The sequence below is a fragment of the Puma concolor genome, chromosome E1 (genome assembly GCF_028749965.1).
Source record: "Puma concolor isolate L17-30 chromosome E1, mPumCon1.1.hap2, whole genome shotgun sequence".
Classification (NCBI taxonomy): domain Eukaryota; kingdom Metazoa; phylum Chordata; class Mammalia; order Carnivora; family Felidae; genus Puma; species Puma concolor.
The window spans coordinates 37,884,446-37,902,959 of record NC_141680.1 but is presented as its reverse complement, the minus strand read 5'-3'; the positions used below and the strand labels follow the sequence as shown (position 1 = coordinate 37,902,959).

Below are 18,514 nucleotides of genomic sequence, written 5' to 3'. Positions count from 1 at the left end.
GGGGTGGGGGGCCCGGGGTGGGGGTGGTGGGGAGACTACATTTTTAAGAGGTATTTGAAAGCTGGGAAGGAGAGGGTGTAGTCATTTGGGAGGAGGAGTGGTCGTGATGATGTGTTGTGTGTTAGCCATTCTGGCCGGAGCATTCCAAGATGCCTCTGTTACAACACTTCTGAGTACTTGAAGCTCTTTGCTAAGCTCTAATATTACCTAACAGCACCTTAAACCCTGTGAATAGGGATTATTCCCCTTTTACAAAGAAAGGAAAGTGAGCCTCAAAGAGGTCAAATTTTAAGAACAGTGCTGTTAAAAGTGGAATACAGATTTAAATCCATACCTGTATAAAAACCACTTGACGACCGCACTATTATCCTGCTGTAATTTGGCTGCGCGTATGTCTCCCCTAATAAATGGTGAGCACCTTGAGGCCAGGGACTTTGTTTTGTTTATCGCCGGGTCCCCAGCATCTAGAGCAAAGTCCAGCGCCAAGTAGGCAGCAATTAAATAGGTAGCAGATCAGTGACTGATGTTTTCTGTAGCAGCTTTGTATTCCAAGTGCCTGAAACGTAGTGGGAGGTAAAAGACGCTTACTGGAGAAAAGGATCAGTGATACCTCAGTAGAGGGATAGACACAGCAGATGTGAGTTTTAGGGAATTCCGCGGCCCTGGTGCTTAGGGCATCTGGTTTCAGGTTTCCCATCTGTGGTAACACTGATAATTTACTCTCTAGAGTGAGGCACCCCTTCACCAATTCTGTATCCCCAAAGGTTATCATTCTTGGATTCTCAGACTTTGGTGTTGAACAGAAGGGAGGGAGCTAAAGACGGAGGCAGGGATTAAACACCGCGAGGTCAGAGGCTCCTGAAGCATCCGGAGCCGTCACTAATCCTGTTCCTTCTAATTTCAGGAGTCGGAAAATCCAGATTCGAAATATCCCACCCCAGCTTCGTTGGGAAGTAAGTGATTGGGGGAGACTCAGTGGGTGGGGTAGCAGAGATTGGAAGGGAAGTCCTGGTCAGTCTGAGTTGGTAGAGACGACTGGGGAGGTTCCCTGGTGGCCTGGGGGTAGGCCAGGGCTGCTAGTGCCGAGGAAGGTTGCTTGGATCTCATCCTCAGCCTAGGACTACCGGTGTTAGCCCTTTGGGCTTGGCCCTGTGGTGAGAGGCGTTATGGAGGTGGGTAGGATGTTCCTCGGGCCCCAAACTTAATGATGGCAGAAATTGACTCAGGGACCCTGGCGGCCCAAGTCCACTTCCAAAACGGCCCTTAAATGCTTTTTTGTGCTCAAGCACATTTCTGTAAAGATACCCCGAGAGGTCACTGCTAGTATCGATACCCCGGAAAGGGTAAGCCGAATGGGTAGTATTCAGTCCCCATCTAAGGCTCGGCCTGTGCCACTGTGCTTTGGGGTGAGGGGTGTCCGGGGCTGGCTTTGTCTCAGTTCCTGGGATGCCCAGAGTAGCCTTCCTCCCTTCTCTGTGCTCCTAGGTGCTGGATAGCCTGCTGGCCCAATATGGTACAGTGGAGAATTGCGAGCAAGGTAAGAGTGCAGAGGGGGTGGGTGGCGGGGAAGGAGGGTAGGAGTTGGGGGGGGGATCTTCTTTGCTTCCTTTTCCGTGACCACATCTACCTGGTGTACCGAAAGAAGACAGGCAGAATATGGCATGGAGGGAGATACACCACACGGGGGCTGTGGGCATGTTCACCTAGCTTGGACTGGGCCGTTTATCTCTGGGACGGGTTTCTCCTGTGAGTGAGCAAGGTGGCTCATTTCCAGCATGGTGTCCCTAGGCCCCATAGGGATCAAGCACAGTAGAATGGGGTCTCGCTGTTTTAAAAGCCGTAGTTTAAGAATGGAAATTGGGCGCTCGGCCTGAGTATGTCTTCAGCCCTTTTACTTTATTTTTTAAAGTTTTTTTTTTTTTCAACGTTTATTTATTTTTGGGACAGAGAGAGACAGAGCATGAACGGGAGAGGGGCAGAGAGAGAGGGAGACTCAGAATCGGAAACAGGCTCCAGGCTCTGAGCCATCAGCCCAGAGCCCGACGCGGGGCTCGAACTCACGGACCGCGAGATCGTGACCTGGCTGAAGTCGGACGCTTAACCGACTGCGCCACCCAGGAGCCCCTAGCCCTTTTACTTTAAAAGCTTCGTTGATTCTTTGTGTTTGGCTGGACTCGTCCGTCAACTGGTGGTCTCTTTTTAGAAGCTCTGATTGTCAGGTGCACGTCTTGGGTCAATAATAATAATTAAAAAAAAAAAAAAAGCCGAGGATTTATTACTTGGCACATAGTGATGGGGAGGCATAGTCTTTCAAGAGTGGGCCCACAGCAGAAATAATAAGAAAGCAGTCTAGGTCAGAGCACATTTGGCTACGATTTCTGAGGATTCTCCATTGTTTAAGATTATAAATAAGTTTCAGAAGAAATGAGCTAAAAGGTGGAGTGATTTTGGTTGGACATATAATGGTAGAGCTTGGCCAATAGAAAAGCTTGTACTAGTTGAGTTTGTAGCTCTTCAAGGAATGTGCATCATCAGCTCGTGAAGATTTAAAATTTCCTCTCAAGTCTCTATGGAAAGGTACGAGCTAGAAATCACTCTAGATGGAAATATGTGCCTGTATACCAAGGTCAAGGCCCATCAAACAGGGTCTCCTGCTCTGATCCTGTAGCTTGCCCTTTTATCATAAATATTTGCCAGGACACGACCGGGCACACTGATAACCATTGCCCGGTGGTGCTCATGCGTGAGACTAATGACGGAGTTATTCCTGGACAAACGGCAAGACAGAGCCCTGGCTTGGGAGCACATCGTGAGCCTCACCGGGCAGCTCGGCAGGAACCCACATGAGTTTAAACCTGTGTGGGGCTCACCAGGGAGCGATGGCACGAGGAACTGTATCAGGAGGGGACGCCTGCTACCTGGAGGAGAGAAGAGAGTGGGAAATGTTTGGTTTTGCTGGACAGCAGAGTCTTCCAGGGTCAATTTTCTTTTCTGTCCACCGCATTTAAGATCGTTACCCCCCACCACCGCTTCCTTTACCCTGGTTTACATTTCTCCATGGCCTTGATCAATCTGTGATGCTCCCGTAGAATTTGCTTATTGTGCTTACTGATGTCTGTGCCAGCTGGAACGTACGCTCTGGGAAGGCAGAACTTTCGTTGGTTTCGTTCATGACTGTGTGTCAGTTTAACTGGAAAGACGATGATTCTTGGAGAATCTCCCTCACCCCTGTGGTGGGAGAGCTCTGTGGAGGAAGGCCAGAGGGGTTAAAGAGTGGTCTGCACTAAGGATTTGTGGCCCACTGACTCATCCTCAGCATGGTTGGGAGAGAGGCGTGGTTTCTGTCAAGTGTCCTCCACCCCAGGGCTGAGCAGGCCCAGGAGACCCCAAATCAAAAGACAGTGGTGCACGAGACAGGTTAATTTTATTAATTTAAAATGAGAAGTATGTCCCCAGATCGCCTGGAATTCTAACGTCCAGCCCAGTCTCCCATAGGAAAGAGTATATGGTAATCAAATGAAGACCAAGGGGTTTCATGATGAGGGCCTAGGACGTTGATGGGATTAATGGCATGTGCCATGAAGTCATGATAGATTGCATGTGTGTTTCCCTGTTAAGATCTTTGGAATGCCCCGTCAGGACACTGGCTTGCCAATCTCTGTGTGTGTGGAGTTTTAACTAGTTTAACTTCCCAAGAATAAATTTGTATCCCAAGCCAGGTGGGTGTGTGTGTGTGTGTGTGTGTGTGTGTGTGTGTGTGTGTGTTTTCCTGCCGCCTAACTGCTGATGTGTTGATCACACCCTTTTATTGCCCAGATTCTGAGGGGCTGGGTAGGGACAATCAAAGGAAGACACAGAAAGGAAAATGCAAAAAAGGTTAATTTCAATTTTCCAGTTCTGGTGAGAGGGGCCTAAATTAGGGGAAGTATTTTGCCTTGTCATTCAGCTCTTTACTTCTCATAACACATGTAACTTCTCATAACTTGGAAAGATGAGCTTTTAACACTTGGGGTTCATCGATGGCATCTCCAGATCTCGGCTCTAACCTTGGCCTCTGTTTTGCTCCCCCAGTGAACACCGAGAGTGAGACGGCAGTGGTGAATGTCACCTATTCCAACCGGGAACAGACCAGGCAGTGAGTGGGCCGGAAAGTGGGGGGCAGGGAGGGTCTTTTGTGGGGTATTGGGAGCCAGGTACCCCTGCTTCCACAGGGTTGGGGTCCTGGCAGGCGGGAGTTACTCCTTCGGTTCGGTTATGGTGATAGCCAATCCCAGACTCTTGTCTGTTGGTTCAGGGATCTCAGAGGTACAGAAACTCAGAAACTCAGGGATCGATAGCAAACACATGGAAGGGAACGGACCCAAAGACCTCCCAGGAAAGGTATACCCTGCAACTGCAGAGGGCCTTTGCTGTGTTGATGGCTCCATCTAGTGGTAGTGGGGAGGAACTGCGAGCTCTACAAAAGGGATTTGTTCATCTTCTGATGTGGCGGGGGCAGACATTTTATTGCAGCGATGCCATGAGCCCAGTTTATGCCTTTTGCAGGATCCTTTTTGTCCCGTCACACCCACGATTTCTAGCTCCTTAAGCCCTTGGGCTGAGCAATTACACTTCTCACCCACTGGTGCTGACAGAGTTTGTACATTTTGTGCATGTACTCATTTATATCCGACCCGTTCGCTTTTGGTGGCTTTCTTGTTCCTGCGGCAGGCTACCTTTATCTTTTCGGTGCCCTCCAACCTAGTGTTAACGTCGTAAAGTCCCACTACTTCCTCAAATAACCACTGTCTTTTCTTCTTTATTTATTTTTTATAAAAGTGTATTTATTTTTATGTAATCTCTACACCCAACGTGGGGCTTGCATTCACGACCCTGAGATCAAGAGTCGCATGCTTTTCCAGCTGAGCCAGCCAGGCGCTCCTAAATATTTTTCAAAGTAATCTCTCCTCCCAGCGAGGGGCTTGAACTCATGACCTCGAGATCAAGCGTTAGCATACTCTGGCGACTGAGCCAGCCAGGCGTCCTGCCCCCATTTTCCTTCTGGCTGGCTCATCGGCTCAGACGGCTCAGAATTTTCTGGAAGTCCCTACTGCCCCTTGTGGCCAGTGTATGGTCCTTAGTCTGGCTTTGAACGTCACGGCAACACTCTCCTCTGGCTGTTGTTGCCATGTTGATATTTCTAACCTGCATCAGCCAGTGTGGGACTGGACGGAGCACGTCTTCCTGCACAGGGGTGAAGAACATCCCAGGTTTGCAGACGTTTCCAGATACACTTAAACTCCTGCTTCCAAGTGGTAAGCAGGGCACCGTGGCTCGCTCGCTCTCTCTTTTTTTTCGTACGGTTTCCTCAAACATGGGAGGTGCCAGACTCAGCAGGTGCAAAAACAAGCCTCTTGTGTCATCCTCTTTTTATCTGTTAACATTTATTCACCATCACGACCTGCGATTCTCACGTGAGTCTTATGATTGAAATTATTATGTGGCTGAAATTCATGAGCCCGATGGAAACCACCTACGTAGGTTTCCCTTCGATGTCATCAGCCATTTAGACTGGAAAGTTCTCTGAGGTGGAGGTTGGAAAGGGGGGGGGGGCACGTGGTCATCTCCCTGGCTTTTAGCGGGTTCCAGTTTGGAACCCGGCGTGCTTTACACGCGGAGGGCATTTGCTGTGACTGGCATGGATTGGTGTGACCGGTAGATTCTCCCTCTGTCCCCAGAGCCATCATGAAGCTGAATGGCCACCAGCTGGAGAACCACGCCTTAAAGGTCTCCTACATTCCCGATGAGCAGATAGCACAGGGTCCTGAGAACGGGCGCCGAGGAGGCTTTGGCTCTCGGGGTCAGCCCCGCCAGGGCTCCCCTGTGGCGGCGGGGGCCCCGGCCAAGCAGCAGCAAGTGGACATACCCCTGCGGCTCCTGGTGCCCACCCAGTATGTGGGTGCCATCATTGGCAAGGAGGGGGCCACCATCCGAAACATCACGAAACAGACCCAGTCCAAGTGAGTCTTGGCTGCCGGGAGATGGAGATCGGGTGCCTCCGGGAAGCACACCGAGGAGCCTCAGCATTGACCTCTTAGGAAATGTCGCCTGGAACGCGTTCCCTTTTCTCTGTGTTCGTTCGGGGGTCGCTGCTTCCAGTCACGGCCTCCTGGGAAGGCAGGGGCCGGTAGGGGTGGGGGGGTGGGGGTTGAAAAGGCCTGGGACAGGCCATTTGGTGGCAGCGTCTGGGCCCCACAGACCTTAGAGGGGTTCTGTAATTTCTTGTAGGAAAGTCTCCTCGGGCAAACCTAGTCTTTGTGAGTCAGCCCCTCCTTGGTGTTCTGTGGTTTCAGTACTGCCTGTTGGTGGCCGGAGGGCTGGACAGCCTGGCCAAAGTCGGCCCTCAGTAACAGGTCATGATCCTGCCCCATCGCCCATCCACCGCGGCTGCTCCTCTAATCCCTTTTATAAAAATTTTTTTTTCCCAGACGCGTATAGTTGACCCCTCTTCTCTAATCTTTATGGCTGATCAGCGTACTCTGGAAAAGAACGGGTCACGTCGTGTCCTTATCGCGAAGGCATCCTTTAGTATTTACTTTTAATTTGGGACAGCGCGCCTTCCCTTTATAGTTGTACGCGGGGCGGGATCCAGAATTTAAGGGAGAAGTACAGCTTTAGAGCTGTGGGCTGACGTCCGCCAACCCCGTGTTCCCGCCCCAGACGCCACCGTTGTCCCTCCCCCCCTCTTGGTTGAGACACGATCCGGAGCGGCAGGCTGGCCGGGTTTCCCTGGCCCTTTCTCTGCCCCTCCCATTCTTCACTTGGACGTGTTCCAAGGGCCCCTTCTGTACCTTCGGTTGAGGAAAGGTGGCCGGGAGTGCGAAGACGGCCCCGGGTTTCACCAGGGACGCCTAACCGTCTTTGACCTTGTGGTCCTCAGGATCGACGTGCACAGGAAGGAGAATGCAGGCGCTGCGGAGAAGGCCATCAGTGTCCACTCAACCCCCGAGGGCTGCTCCTCTGCGTGTAAGATGATCTTGGAGATTATGCATAAGGAAGCGAAGGACACCAAAACGTAAGGCTTTCGCCCAGCGTGTCTTGTAACGGGAGGATTGCCACTTCCCCCACCCCAACTATGAACTGTTAGCAAGAATGGCGATAAATAAGACGTAAACTGGGAAACGAGGTTCTCTTTCCCACAAGGAACACCCTGTATGTATCCTCTTAGCGATACCGTGAACTCACGGGTGTTTGTACATCGACCTGCTGTGCACAGGTGTATGTGTGCACACGTACGTTGTAGCACAAATAGGGCCCTGACGAACGTGTTCTACAGTTGGCTGTTGCACTTAACGTGGATCAGTAATCCTAGACCCACCTCATTCTTTTTTTTTTTCTTTTTTAATTGCCTGGAATTCGGTAGTCCGTGATGACCCGGTATACGGTTGGATGAGTTTAACAGGCATACACCTGCGGAGCCATCGCCCCACTTCTGTAACGAGCATAGCCGTCGCTCTGGTTGTCCTTCTTCCCCTTGGCAGCCCTGCCCCACTCCCACATTTCCGTAGCCCTCAGCAGCCACCGCTGTGCTGGTTCTCGCATCTTTTAGAATGTAACTCTGTCGCGTGCTTTGTCCTGGAAACCCCACGTCTGTGGTGGCAGGATGATCGAGTCTGAGCGTGGCCTGCCATTTAAGGAACTCTTACCCCTCACTTCTTCCCAAGGGCCGACGAGGTTCCCCTGAAGATCCTGGCCCATAATAACTTTGTGGGGCGGCTTATTGGCAAGGAAGGGCGCAACCTGAAGAAAGTGGAGCAGGACACCGAGACGAAAATCACCATCTCTTCGTAAGGCTCTCATTTGCCTCTTTATTTATCAAAAGACTTTTAGAGCACGAGCAGGGGAGAGGGGCAGAGATTTTTGTTTGAAATTGTTTAATGTTTGTTTTTTTTTTTTTTGTTTTTGTTTTTGTTTTTTTTTTTTTTTTGAGAAAGACAGAGGATGGGCGGGGCAGGGGCAGAGAGAGAGAGAGGGAGACACAGAATCCGAAGCAGGCTCCGGGCTCTGAGGCATCAGCACAGAGCCCGACGCGGGGCTCGAATCCACGAACCGCGAGTTCGTGACCTGAGCCGAAGCCGGACGCTTACCTGACTGAGTCACTCAGGTGCCCCGAGAGTATTTTTTGTAATGTTTATCTGTTTTTGAAAGAGAGACTGAGCAGGTGAGGGGCAGAGAGAGAGAGAGAATCCCAAGCGGGCTCTGTGCTGTCAGCACAGAGGGCTCGAACTCACGAACCCTGAGATCATGGCCTGAGCCGAGATCAAGAGTCGGACACTTAAACCAACTGAGCTACGCAGGCGCCCTGAGGGAGAATCTTATGTGGCCTGATGTGGGGCTGAGCCCCAGTCACAGAGTCGGACGATCAACTGACCAGGCCTCCCAGGCGCCTCTTTATGAGTGGGATGCCCCAGGGGCTCAGGGTCAGCAGTATTTCATTATTGAGCCTCAGTACTTGGCCCCTCAAGTTGGATGCGGTTTCTGCCTATTGAGGGGTAGTCAGCGAAGTGGCAGAGAGCATTTCTCTCCGTGAGGGCTGGTGGTGTGGGAGTGCCTCCCTTCGGCCCTCCGGCCTGCGTCTCAGAGAGCCTGCGGCCAGGAGCCAGGGCCTCGGGGTTTCAGACCTACCTGCCAGGCTGAGAAGGGGCCCGACCTAGGTCCTATTCTGAACGGGGACGGAGCGTGTGCTCTCCCTGTGCAGCGGCCTTGCCTCTCCGGCAAGAAACAAAGCCAAGCAGCTCGATTAGGTGGGTCTTTGGTGAGCACTGTGCCTTATGGACTTGCTCTGGTCCAGAAGCACAGGAAGTGGATTGCCTTGGAACACGGGGGAACGTTCCGGTCCTGAGCATCTTCCTTTCCTGGTTTTACCGGTGGTGAAAACCTGTCTGAGTGGACTCCTTGCAAATGGAGGGGTGTTTTCCTCTCCCTGGCACCGTGCCCCCGGCCTGGGTCCCAGACCGAACGCCAGAGACCAGGAGCTACTTGCCAAAAGTGAAACAGCCTGCAGACACGGTTTCTGTGGCTAGTTACGGGCCGGGGTCCGCTCCTGGCCCCCGGCCGGTCAGTGTGGAAAGGTGACTCGGCTCTGCTCTCCCACCAGGCTGCAGGACCTCACCCTCTACAACCCCGAGAGGACCATCACCGTGAAGGGGGCCATTGAGAACTGCTGCAGGGCCGAGCAGGAGATCATGAAGAAAGTTCGGGAGGCCTACGAGAACGACGTGGCTGCCATGAGTGTGAGTGTTGCGTGCCCCTGCTGACCGCTCTCCGAGCCTGAGCCACGGCAGAAGGGGGTCTCCATGTGGGGTGGGGAGGCCACGTGCTTTTGGACCTCCATTCCTCAGAGTCTTTTAAGTGTAACTAATTGAGATTCTTTATCGGATTCCTGGGGCGGGTCTCCTCTTGGGCTTCAAGGTCCAAGTGATCTTCCTGTACAATTGGTGTTGGCGTGTAGTTCGGTGAGGAGAAGGGTCCGTTATTTTAATCTGCTTAAAAAAATTTTTTTTAGTATTTATTTTTGAGAGAGAGAGGGAAACAGAGCACGAGAGGGGGAGGAGGGGCAGCGAGAGAGAGGGAGTCACAGAATCCGAAGCAGGCTCCAGGCTCCGAGCTGTCGGCACAGCCCAGTATGGGGTTCGAACCCACGGACTTACAAGATCATGACCTGACCTGAGCCGAAGTCGGATGCTCAACTGACTGAGCCACCCAGGTGCCCCTAAATTTTTTTTTTTAAGTTTATTTATTTATTTTGAGAGAGACAGAGACAGTGTGAGTGGGAGAGGGATAGAGAGGGAGACAGAGAATCCCAAGTAGGCTCCATGCTGTTAGCGCAGAGCCCATCGTCTGATTTTTATCATGTTTTTAAATTTTATTTTATTTCTGATGAACAGGCTGTAAATTTTTTTTTTTTAACGTTTATTTATTTTTGAGACAGAGAGAGACAGAGCATGAATGGGGGAGGGTCAGAGAGAGGGAGACACAGAATCCGAAACAGGCTCCAGGCTCTGAGCTGTCAGCACAGAGCCCGACTCGGGGCTCGAACTCACGGACCGCGAGATCATGACCCGAGCTGAAGTAGGACGTCCAATCGACTGAGCCACCCAGGCGCCCCTGTAAATTTTGTTTTAACGTTTATTTATCTTTGAGAGACAGAGAGGGACAGAGCACCAGTGGGGGAGGGGCACAGAGAGAGGGAGATACAGCATCTGAAGTAGGCTCCAGGCTCTGGGCTTGAACCCACAAACTGTGAGATCTTGACCTGAGCCGAAGTCGGACATTTAACGGACTGAGCCACCCAGGCACCCTGCCCCTCCCCCCGTCATCTGATTTTTAAGGGGAGGGAGGATGGTGGGTATGGGAAGAAAGGTGAGTCCTGGAAGTTAATGGACATCTGTCCTCGCAGTGCCTTCTCGTAGGAATGTTCCAGTGCAGGTTCAGTAGGGTAAACCACCAGAGATGGGGGGGACGACATCTGAGGCTCTGTTGGACCCTTCTGGGGGGGGGAGGGTGGCCGGTTCTTAGTCCAGGGATAATGTGCCACGGCTCACAAGTCCACGCTCTATGTGTACGTGAGCGTGTGTGAAAACCACAAGGACAGGCCGGTTTTGTGCAGGTACAGCACCCAGCGCTCCTGTGTTGGCTCCCCCCCCCCCCGCCTCTGGGCTCAGCCAGGCCCCTGCAGGGTGAGCTGACCTCTTCCTCCTCACCTTCCTTCCCCAGCTGCAGTCGCACCTCATCCCCGGCCTGAACTTGGCGGCTGTGGGTCTTTTTCCAGCCTCGTCCAGTGCGGTCCCACCACCGCCTAGCAGCGTCACTGGAGCGGCTCCGTACAGCTCCTTTATGGTAGGTGCAAGATCTCACCCCAGGGGACCCTGGGCCCTTCTGTGGCCTCCCTTCGGGCCCAACCCCCCGTGGGGGCCCGATGCCTGGGGATGCATTTGCAGGGAGAGGGAAGGGAGGTCTGGGATGCCCCCATCGTGCGCACTCCCGGCCGCTGGTGCTCCGCTGTGTGGATGGCGCCTCCTCGGTCCTTACTGGGCAGAGGGAGAGCCGGGGAGGGCGTAGCCCCTGTTGGCCGCCCGCTGCCTGCGCCCTTCTGCCTCGAGGACACGTGCCCGGGGTGCGGGAGGGCTGCACCCCTCGCCCGTGCTAACGGCACCCCCTGTCTTGGCAGCAGGCTCCGGAGCAGGAAATGGTGCAGGTGTTCATTCCCGCGCAGGCCGTGGGCGCCATCATCGGGAAGAAGGGACAGCACATCAAACAGCTCTCCCGCTTTGCCAGCGCCTCCATCAAGGTGACCTGCTCTGCCTGCCTCCGGGTCCCGCGAGGAGGGGAGCGTTCGCTTGCTGCCGGGGGCTCAGACCTCTGTTTCCCGACACCCCGGGTGGCCCGCCCTAGGGCAGGGCCTCTTCCTCTGAGGGATCGCAGCCCCCTTTGCTTTTCACCTTGCCAGGGTCTTCCTTGCTTCCAGGCTCTCAGACGAGGGAGGGGGCGGGTGTTGCAGCGTAGAAAGCGAACTTGGGTTCTGGCACGGACTGACGTGGGTTCAAGCCCCCGCCTGCCCCTAAGCCAAGGACCTCAGCCTCCGGTTTGCTCACGACTGCGGAAGCCGAGGCCCTGGGCTCAGGGTGCCTGGCGCACAGTGCTTGCTTTGCTAAGTGTCAGGCTGGCTCTACACCTTGGTCGGCCAGGGTCCAGGGCAGAGAGCAGGGAGAATCTTCCCTAGTGAAACTAAGCGGTTAAGTTTCATAAGCCTGAATCCATCTGTGGTCTAAGAGGAGCTGGTCAGACGCAGTGATCCTTCTCTGGTGAAGTGTGGGCGGTAGGGGGAGCCTCTTTGACCACCTCTGTTTGCTTTGTAGATTGCTCCTCCCGAAACTCCTGACTCCAAAGTTCGTATGGTCATCATCACTGGACCCCCGGAGGCCCAATTCAAGGTTCTCATCTTTGTTTTTCCAAGCTAGACCCGGGTGGGAGGCTGGGTGGGAGTGCAGATCCGCACGACGCTTTTTAAAAACGGTTTTTATCCATTTCTTGGAGTAATCTTTTTTTAAACATTATTTTTCAAAACGTTTTTATTTATTTAGGGGGGAGAGAGAGACAGCGTGAGGGGGGGGAGGGGAGGAGAGAGAGAGAGAGGGAGACACAGAATCTGAAGCAGGCTCCAGGCTCCGAGCCTGACGTGGGGCTCGAACTCGATAACGGTGAGATGAAGTCGAACGCTTAACCGACTGAGCCACCCAGGCGCCCTGATTTCTTTTACGTAATCTTTACACCCGGCGCGGGGCTCGAACTCACGACCCCGAGATCAAGAGTCTCCCGCTCTACCGACTGAGGCAGCCAGGCGCCCCTGCAGGATAAAGCATTGCAGTGCTGCTTCCATTTGGGCATCACACTTAATTTCTATTGACTTCTGTTTCCTTCTTTACGTGTGAAGGTGAACAGGAATTCGGGACAGAAGGAAACCCTAGGGCTTGGCTTCTTCCTTGGGCTTTGCCTTAGTTACATCAAAGGAAGACCTTTGATGCCAAATTTCCTTCTCTCCTTTGTATCCATCGCTAAGTGCCTGCACTTCTGGTCACATAGCCCAAGAGCCGACAGTGAGCACATCCTGACCCGAGGCAGGGATGGAGGATGGGGACAGGCTCTTTAGGCTGTGTGCAGCGGCCCACAGCCTGTTCTCTGCGGCCTCATTCAAGTCAATGGGGTCATCCCAGACCCTATAGGGATTTGTAGCTTAGGAATTGTTCTGGGAGGTGTGGGTTCAGTTACTCTGCCCCGGCTCTCCAGTGTTATAAGCAATCAGAAGGAACAGGTCAATGCCACGACAATGGCATTTTCGGTCACCTGGGTAGGTGGTTGATCTACCCCTGGGTGGGGCCTGGGGGGCAGCAGGGGAGGGGCTGGAGCTTGGGGACCGGACGTCTCTGTTTACCTCGCTTCCCTTTTCGTCGCGTGTATGGCCTGCTGATTAACAAGGATCTCCTCCTCTCAGGCTCAGGGAAGAATTTATGGAAAACTCAAGGAGGAGAACTTCTTTGGTCCCAAGGAGGAAGTAAAGCTGGAGACCCATATCCGGGTGCCAGCGTCAGCTGCCGGCAGGGTTATTGGCAAAGGTGGCAAAACGGTGAGCCTTGAGGGCCAGGCTGAAGGTTCTGGATCTTTGTCCTCAAACCCGACAGCTCTGCTCTGGCTTCTCTCTCCCCTACCCCGCACAACCTGAGGACTCCCGACTTGCTCCTTGACCTAATTCTCCTCCACAGCCCAGCTCTGGAGTCCTCTAGTTCACCTGCTAGCGATTTGCTTCTTGTCCTTCCCTCCAACCCCTCCCTTTCTTGATGGCGCCCTGAGCTTCTCTTCACCCCTGGCCACGCAGGTGAATGAGTTGCAGAATTTGACAGCAGCTGAGGTGGTGGTGCCCAGAGACCAGACCCCAGATGAGAACGACCAGGTCATCGTCAAGATCATCGGGCATTTCTATGCCAGCCAGGTACACGTGGCACCCCCCCCCCCCCCCCGCCCCGTTTGCGGGAGAGCGGCAGGAGCGCGGGGATCAGAGAGGGAAGACTCCAGATGTTGACCTCCATGGCCTGGATGAATCCGGTGGACTCTGCCTGCCTCTGGGCTGGCTCAGTTTTCTTTTAATTTGTTTTGAGAGAGAAAGAAGAGGGGCAGAGAGAGGGGAGAGAGAATCCCAAGCCATCTCTGCGCTGTCGCGTAAGCCTGAGGTGGGGCTCGAACGCACAGACTGTGAGACCGTGACCTGAGCCGAAATCGAGAGTCGGACACTTAACCGACCGAACCACCCAGGCGGCCCTGGGTCATTCTTTTCTAGGTGTAGGAGTGTGACGTGTAGATGTCTTATTTCCTCTTGAGGCTGTAGGGAGAGCGGTCTGAGGATTTCATATATGATATATATCCTATATAATAACCAGTATGTATTCTATATTCTTGGTCATCAACTAAGGGTCTTTTCCTGTTGTCTAACCTTAGTGCTTCGCTAACACCTTGTGCACAGGTTGAGAAAGGAAATTGGTATCACCCCCTTCCCCCGCCAAGTCTTGTTTGTGAAATAATAATGCCAATAACAACATTCTGGATGGCCCTTCCCCAGTGCAGTCCCTTAGCCTTTTCTCACAATGACTTTTCCATCCCTGCTTCCAGTTCTTCCACCGTCCCATTGCAGAACTCCCCACCCCCACCTCCAGGGAGCCGGTCGGCACTGCCCAGCATTGGGACTGACCCCAGAGCCTGCAAAGGAGAGTGGATGTCGGGGTCAAATGCCCTGTACTTTGAAAAGTCAGGCAAAGGATGACCGGAAGGGAGTGAGGTTTTCCTAATATCCTCCAGTGTCGGAACCGGAAGGGGTACGGAGGCCTTTGGACGCAACCCCTTCCTCTTAGAGGACAGACGTTTCACAGCAGGCTTGTGGCCCCACCGACACTGTCTAAGGCAGTACAGGAACCGGGAATCCGGGCTCTTGGTTCCCAGTGTGGTGTGGCTGTGCAGCAGCAGGAACGTGGGTTCTGGAGGCAGAGGCCTTGGAACTCAAACCCCGCCTGGCGTGGTCTTCTGCGCCGTATGGCTTTGGCTAACTTTTCTGGGACCGTCTTTTGAGAAGTATTAACGGTAGCACCTGTGGCCGAGTCTGCTGCACCAAGCACCATTCTGTGTGGTTTACATATATTAACTCGTGTAATCCCCACGATAGCCTCATTTTACGGATGGGGGTGTGAGCTTAAGAGGGTAAAGGACGTACGCAAGGATGCACAGGGCCAGGAGGTTTTCAGTACCGAAGCGGGGATGGTTTTCATCTGTTAGGATGAGGAGTAGAGAGAAGAGCTACGTAAGCCGTCCGCTCGGGGCTGACCGAGTAGGAAGTGATCTAAAAAAAGGGAGTCCACCGTCTTGCCTCAACCTAGACCACCTTTCTGTTTAACCAAGAAACCAAGCACGCCGTGGGTGGGAGGACGCGGTTCTGGCGACCGGTTCCGGGCGTCGCATTGTGCTGTTGATTTCCCTCGTGGGACCGTGTTCTTGGGGACGGCGCCTTTGAGAAGGGGAGGGGAGAGACACCGATCCATTTTGTGCGGGGGGGCTTCGGTGTCGCTGCTGGTTTCTAAATCCGTCTCTGGACGTTTCGTTCTCTCTCCTGGGAACGTCGACGTGTGTGGTGGGGCTGTGGTCAGTGGGGAGGAGGTCTCCGAAGTGTATGACCCTCCGAGGGAGCACACACTCCTGGCGACTCCAGGAGGTTGATTCGGGGTTCTGCGGTACGTGTGGCAACTTTGTTAACCGGAGGCCCTCACTCCTGCCGCTCGTCTGTTTTTTCCTACAGATGGCCCAGCGGAAGATACGAGACATCCTGGCCCAAGTGAAACAGCTGCACCAAAAGGGACAGAGTAACCAGGCCCAGGCACGGAGGAAGTGACCAGCCCCTTCCCTTCGCGGCGACTCAAGGACAACGGGCTGAAGTCGAGAGCGCGTTCTCCCCAGCAGGCCTGAGAATGAGTGGGAATCAGGGACCCTTGGGCCGGGATGTAGACCAGGTTTGCCCGCTTGGCTTGAGGAAAGACGTTCCAGTGAGGAACCCTGATCCCTCGGCCCCACACGCCCAACCAATTGGCCCGACACTGCCCGCCCCTCAGGGTGTCACCATGGAAATTCTAGCTCAGGGTGCTTTTAAACGTGGATTGTTGAAGTAAGTTCTCCAGGTCCCACCAAGAGAGTGGGTCAGGCCCCAGTGGGAAGAGAAATAAAATTTCCTTCAGGTTTTTAAATCATGCAGAGGGGTGTTTTAATCAGCCTCAAAGGATGGTTTGCTTCTCAACCCGAAAATCCTTCCAGCCTTCTCCTACTTGGTTCGTTGATTAAAATACCTCTACTCTCGTGCCCTGACATAACCTCTTCCTATATGGCCTCTTCCTGAAGTCACGCTAATTGTTTTATCTGTACTGCTACCAGAAAAGGTGGGAACCAATGCATTGTTTTGCTTACGTTATTGACTCAGAGGAGAAGACACACCAGCATCTATAGTTTAAGTCCACTCCTTCCCTAACCGACCAGTAGGAACAGCAAGGAATAAAGAACGGGGGAGAGATGTGATTAAACTATATAGTAATCCACGTTTAAAAGGAGTGCCCTTATGGCCGATCTAGTCCAGATCGCCATCTTGAAAAATTGGCGCGATGAAAATGTTCTCCACTCTGTCGGGACTTCCCCACCGAGATTCCCTGCCCCGTTCACGTCCTTCTCCCCATCTAGGTGCACATGGGCGGTAGTGAATGCTCGGCAGGGTAGGGGCTGACCACTGTACTGTCCCTGATTCCCACCATTCTCAGGCAGATTTTATATTTTTTTAAAGTCTATTTTAATGATTGGATATGAGCACTGGGAAGGGGACGTAACTCCCCTTGATAAAGTCTCAGTTCCATGGAGGACTTGAGTGGCCCCAAAGGCTGCCACTGTGCCCTCACTCCAGCCCGTGTGCTCCTATAAGGGCTGGTTCCCAGAGGCAGGGGTTGCGGGGCACTCCCCCGCCACGGCACTGTTCCCTTGGTGGAGGTGGGATGTGGAACCCAACCCCGAGCTCCCGGTAAAGCTGAAGTCCACCATCTGGCGTACGTTATGAATATTCAGTAAATGGGAGAGTATTTGCTTCTGTCGTTATCCCAGAGGCATATTTAACCGATGGCTTCTGCCTCCGTGAATCATCGGCATGACAAAAGTTGTGCCTAAAAAACAAAGTTCAAAATACCAGCAACCTTATGCACAAAGGGGTAAATAAGCTTAATTTATTAATTTCCCAGGCTCAGTAAGATCCCGTTGGAAGTTCAGCCCTTGTGGAAGACAGCAGCCATCAGTTGAATGAGGTTGGGCCTCCCCTCCTGATATACTGATTGTCAACGCATATCAGCCAGGTGGTGCACTTTAGTTAGCTACCTTGGACAATGCTATCAAGTGTGCTGGGAAGGGAGGAAGGCCTCTCTGCATGTGGAAAAGCCCATGCGTGGAGTCCCCTCCTTCCGACACTGCAACAACAACAGTAGTAACAACGAGACAACCATGACACGTGGGCGGAGTCAGTCAGGTAATGCTGTGCGCGAAGTAAACTACCTCAAGGTATGAAGTTACCTCAGCAATTACTTTCCTTTTTGTTCCCCCCACCTTTTTTTAACCTTTTTTTTTTCTTTGCGGCTTGCTGATATTTTATATAAAAAAAGAAAAGCAAAGCAAAAGAGAAGCTGATAGTCTTGAATATTTTATTTTTTTAATGAAAAGAAAAAAAAAAACGAAAGTTATGTTTCATAATTTCTTACAACATGAGCCAGTGTAAGCCTTTAGGATCTCTCTATGGAGAACAGGCCCTATGGGAAGGGCAGCAGGGGCTGGCTCTTTGGGAGGAGGCTGGGGCTCAGCGGCCCAAGGTGGAGAGAGCCCGGGGTGAGGCCCTGATCTCTGACCCCCAGATCCCTAAGCCACTGGCCTCTCCTGGGAAATCCCGCCTGCTGGGGATTCAGAGACCTAGCAGAGCTGTGGGCCTCCAGTGGCCAAACGGCGTCCCCAGCCACCTGCTCATGGCGTCTCCTCTCTCCCTTTTTGGTTAAAGGGCATCCCAGCCAGTTCTCCCCACCAGTGGTGCTGTTGAGATATTTTTAAATAATTGCCTCCGTTTTATCGAGGAGTGAAATAATATCTAAAAAGTATACCCACTTAAAAAAAACAAAACCAAAAAACCCTCTATTTCTCTTTCTAGAAGTATGGGAGCCACGATTCCGTTGGTGGAAGAGACACAGCTGCTCTCTTACCCTCAGAGAGGTCCACCTGGTTTGTCATTGCAGTCTTTTCTTTTTTTGGTGTTGTTTTCATTTCAGTCCCATCTTGCTGTTCCTTTGGGTCTGCGTCAACAGACCCAAGGAGCAGACAGACACTCAGATGATTGCCCCTTCGTCTCCTGTCATCTTTAGATTGATCTGATTGGTTCTAACAGTGGACCCAAACCTAAAGGAATTCTTGATTTAGGGTGGTGGGTGCAAGAAGCAGTTGGGGGGTATGGGAATGTGACTGGGGACAGGTTCCTGCCTCGCTCGTGTCTTATCCTTGCGTCCCCATGACATTCCTTTACAACCTCCAGAACTGTCTACCCCAAAGAGAGGAAGAAGCAGGAGAGCATTTAGGGGTGATATCAGGCCTATGTAATTGAGCTTCCCACCTCCCCTAACCACAAAAAAAGGGTCTCCCAACTTCCATCTCTGGCTCTATATGCTTTAGCCCAAAATGAAGCAGATAACGTTCAGACATCGGCCATTTGGTGATTTAAGGCGAATTTCCAGCAGCAAGCATGCTTTAATATCCGGTTCAAACTACCAGCAGAAAGACAAAAAACAAAAACCAACAAACAAAAAAACCACCCACAGTACCTGAAATGTGATTGTTGCAGTGTTCAGTTTCCTTGGGATCCTGCTCCCGTCACACCTTA

At 52.6% G+C, this 18,514-nt stretch overlaps 1 protein-coding gene across 2 annotated transcripts in view; it reads left to right on the top strand.

Annotated features, from left to right (window-relative positions):
- The window catches only part of IGF2BP1 (insulin like growth factor 2 mRNA binding protein 1), a 42,855-nt gene extending 25,092 nt beyond the window's left edge, over nt 1-17,763 (top strand). The window contains exons 3-15 of one of the 2 annotated variants that reach the window (XM_086687070.1): nt 905-953; nt 1,486-1,537; nt 4,072-4,135; nt 5,718-5,999; nt 6,920-7,054; nt 7,704-7,826; nt 9,137-9,272; nt 10,756-10,878; nt 11,213-11,329; nt 11,898-11,972; nt 13,031-13,162; nt 13,412-13,525; nt 15,374-17,763. In XM_086687070.1, coding sequence (XP_086543196.1) covers nt 905-953; nt 1,486-1,537; nt 4,072-4,135; nt 5,718-5,999; nt 6,920-7,054; nt 7,704-7,826; nt 9,137-9,272; nt 10,756-10,878; nt 11,213-11,329; nt 11,898-11,972; nt 13,031-13,162; nt 13,412-13,525; nt 15,374-15,466 — 1,495 coding nt within the window. In that variant the 3' untranslated portion in view covers nt 15,467-17,763. Of the gene's footprint in view, nt 1-904; nt 954-1,485; nt 1,538-4,071; nt 4,136-5,717; nt 6,000-6,919; nt 7,055-7,703; nt 7,827-9,136; nt 9,273-10,755; nt 10,879-11,209; nt 11,330-11,897; nt 11,973-13,030; nt 13,163-13,411; nt 13,526-15,373 lie in introns of both variants that reach the window. The other variant, XM_086687069.1, reaches the window with a different exon arrangement.
- The last annotated feature ends 751 nt before the right edge of the window (nt 17,764-18,514 follow it).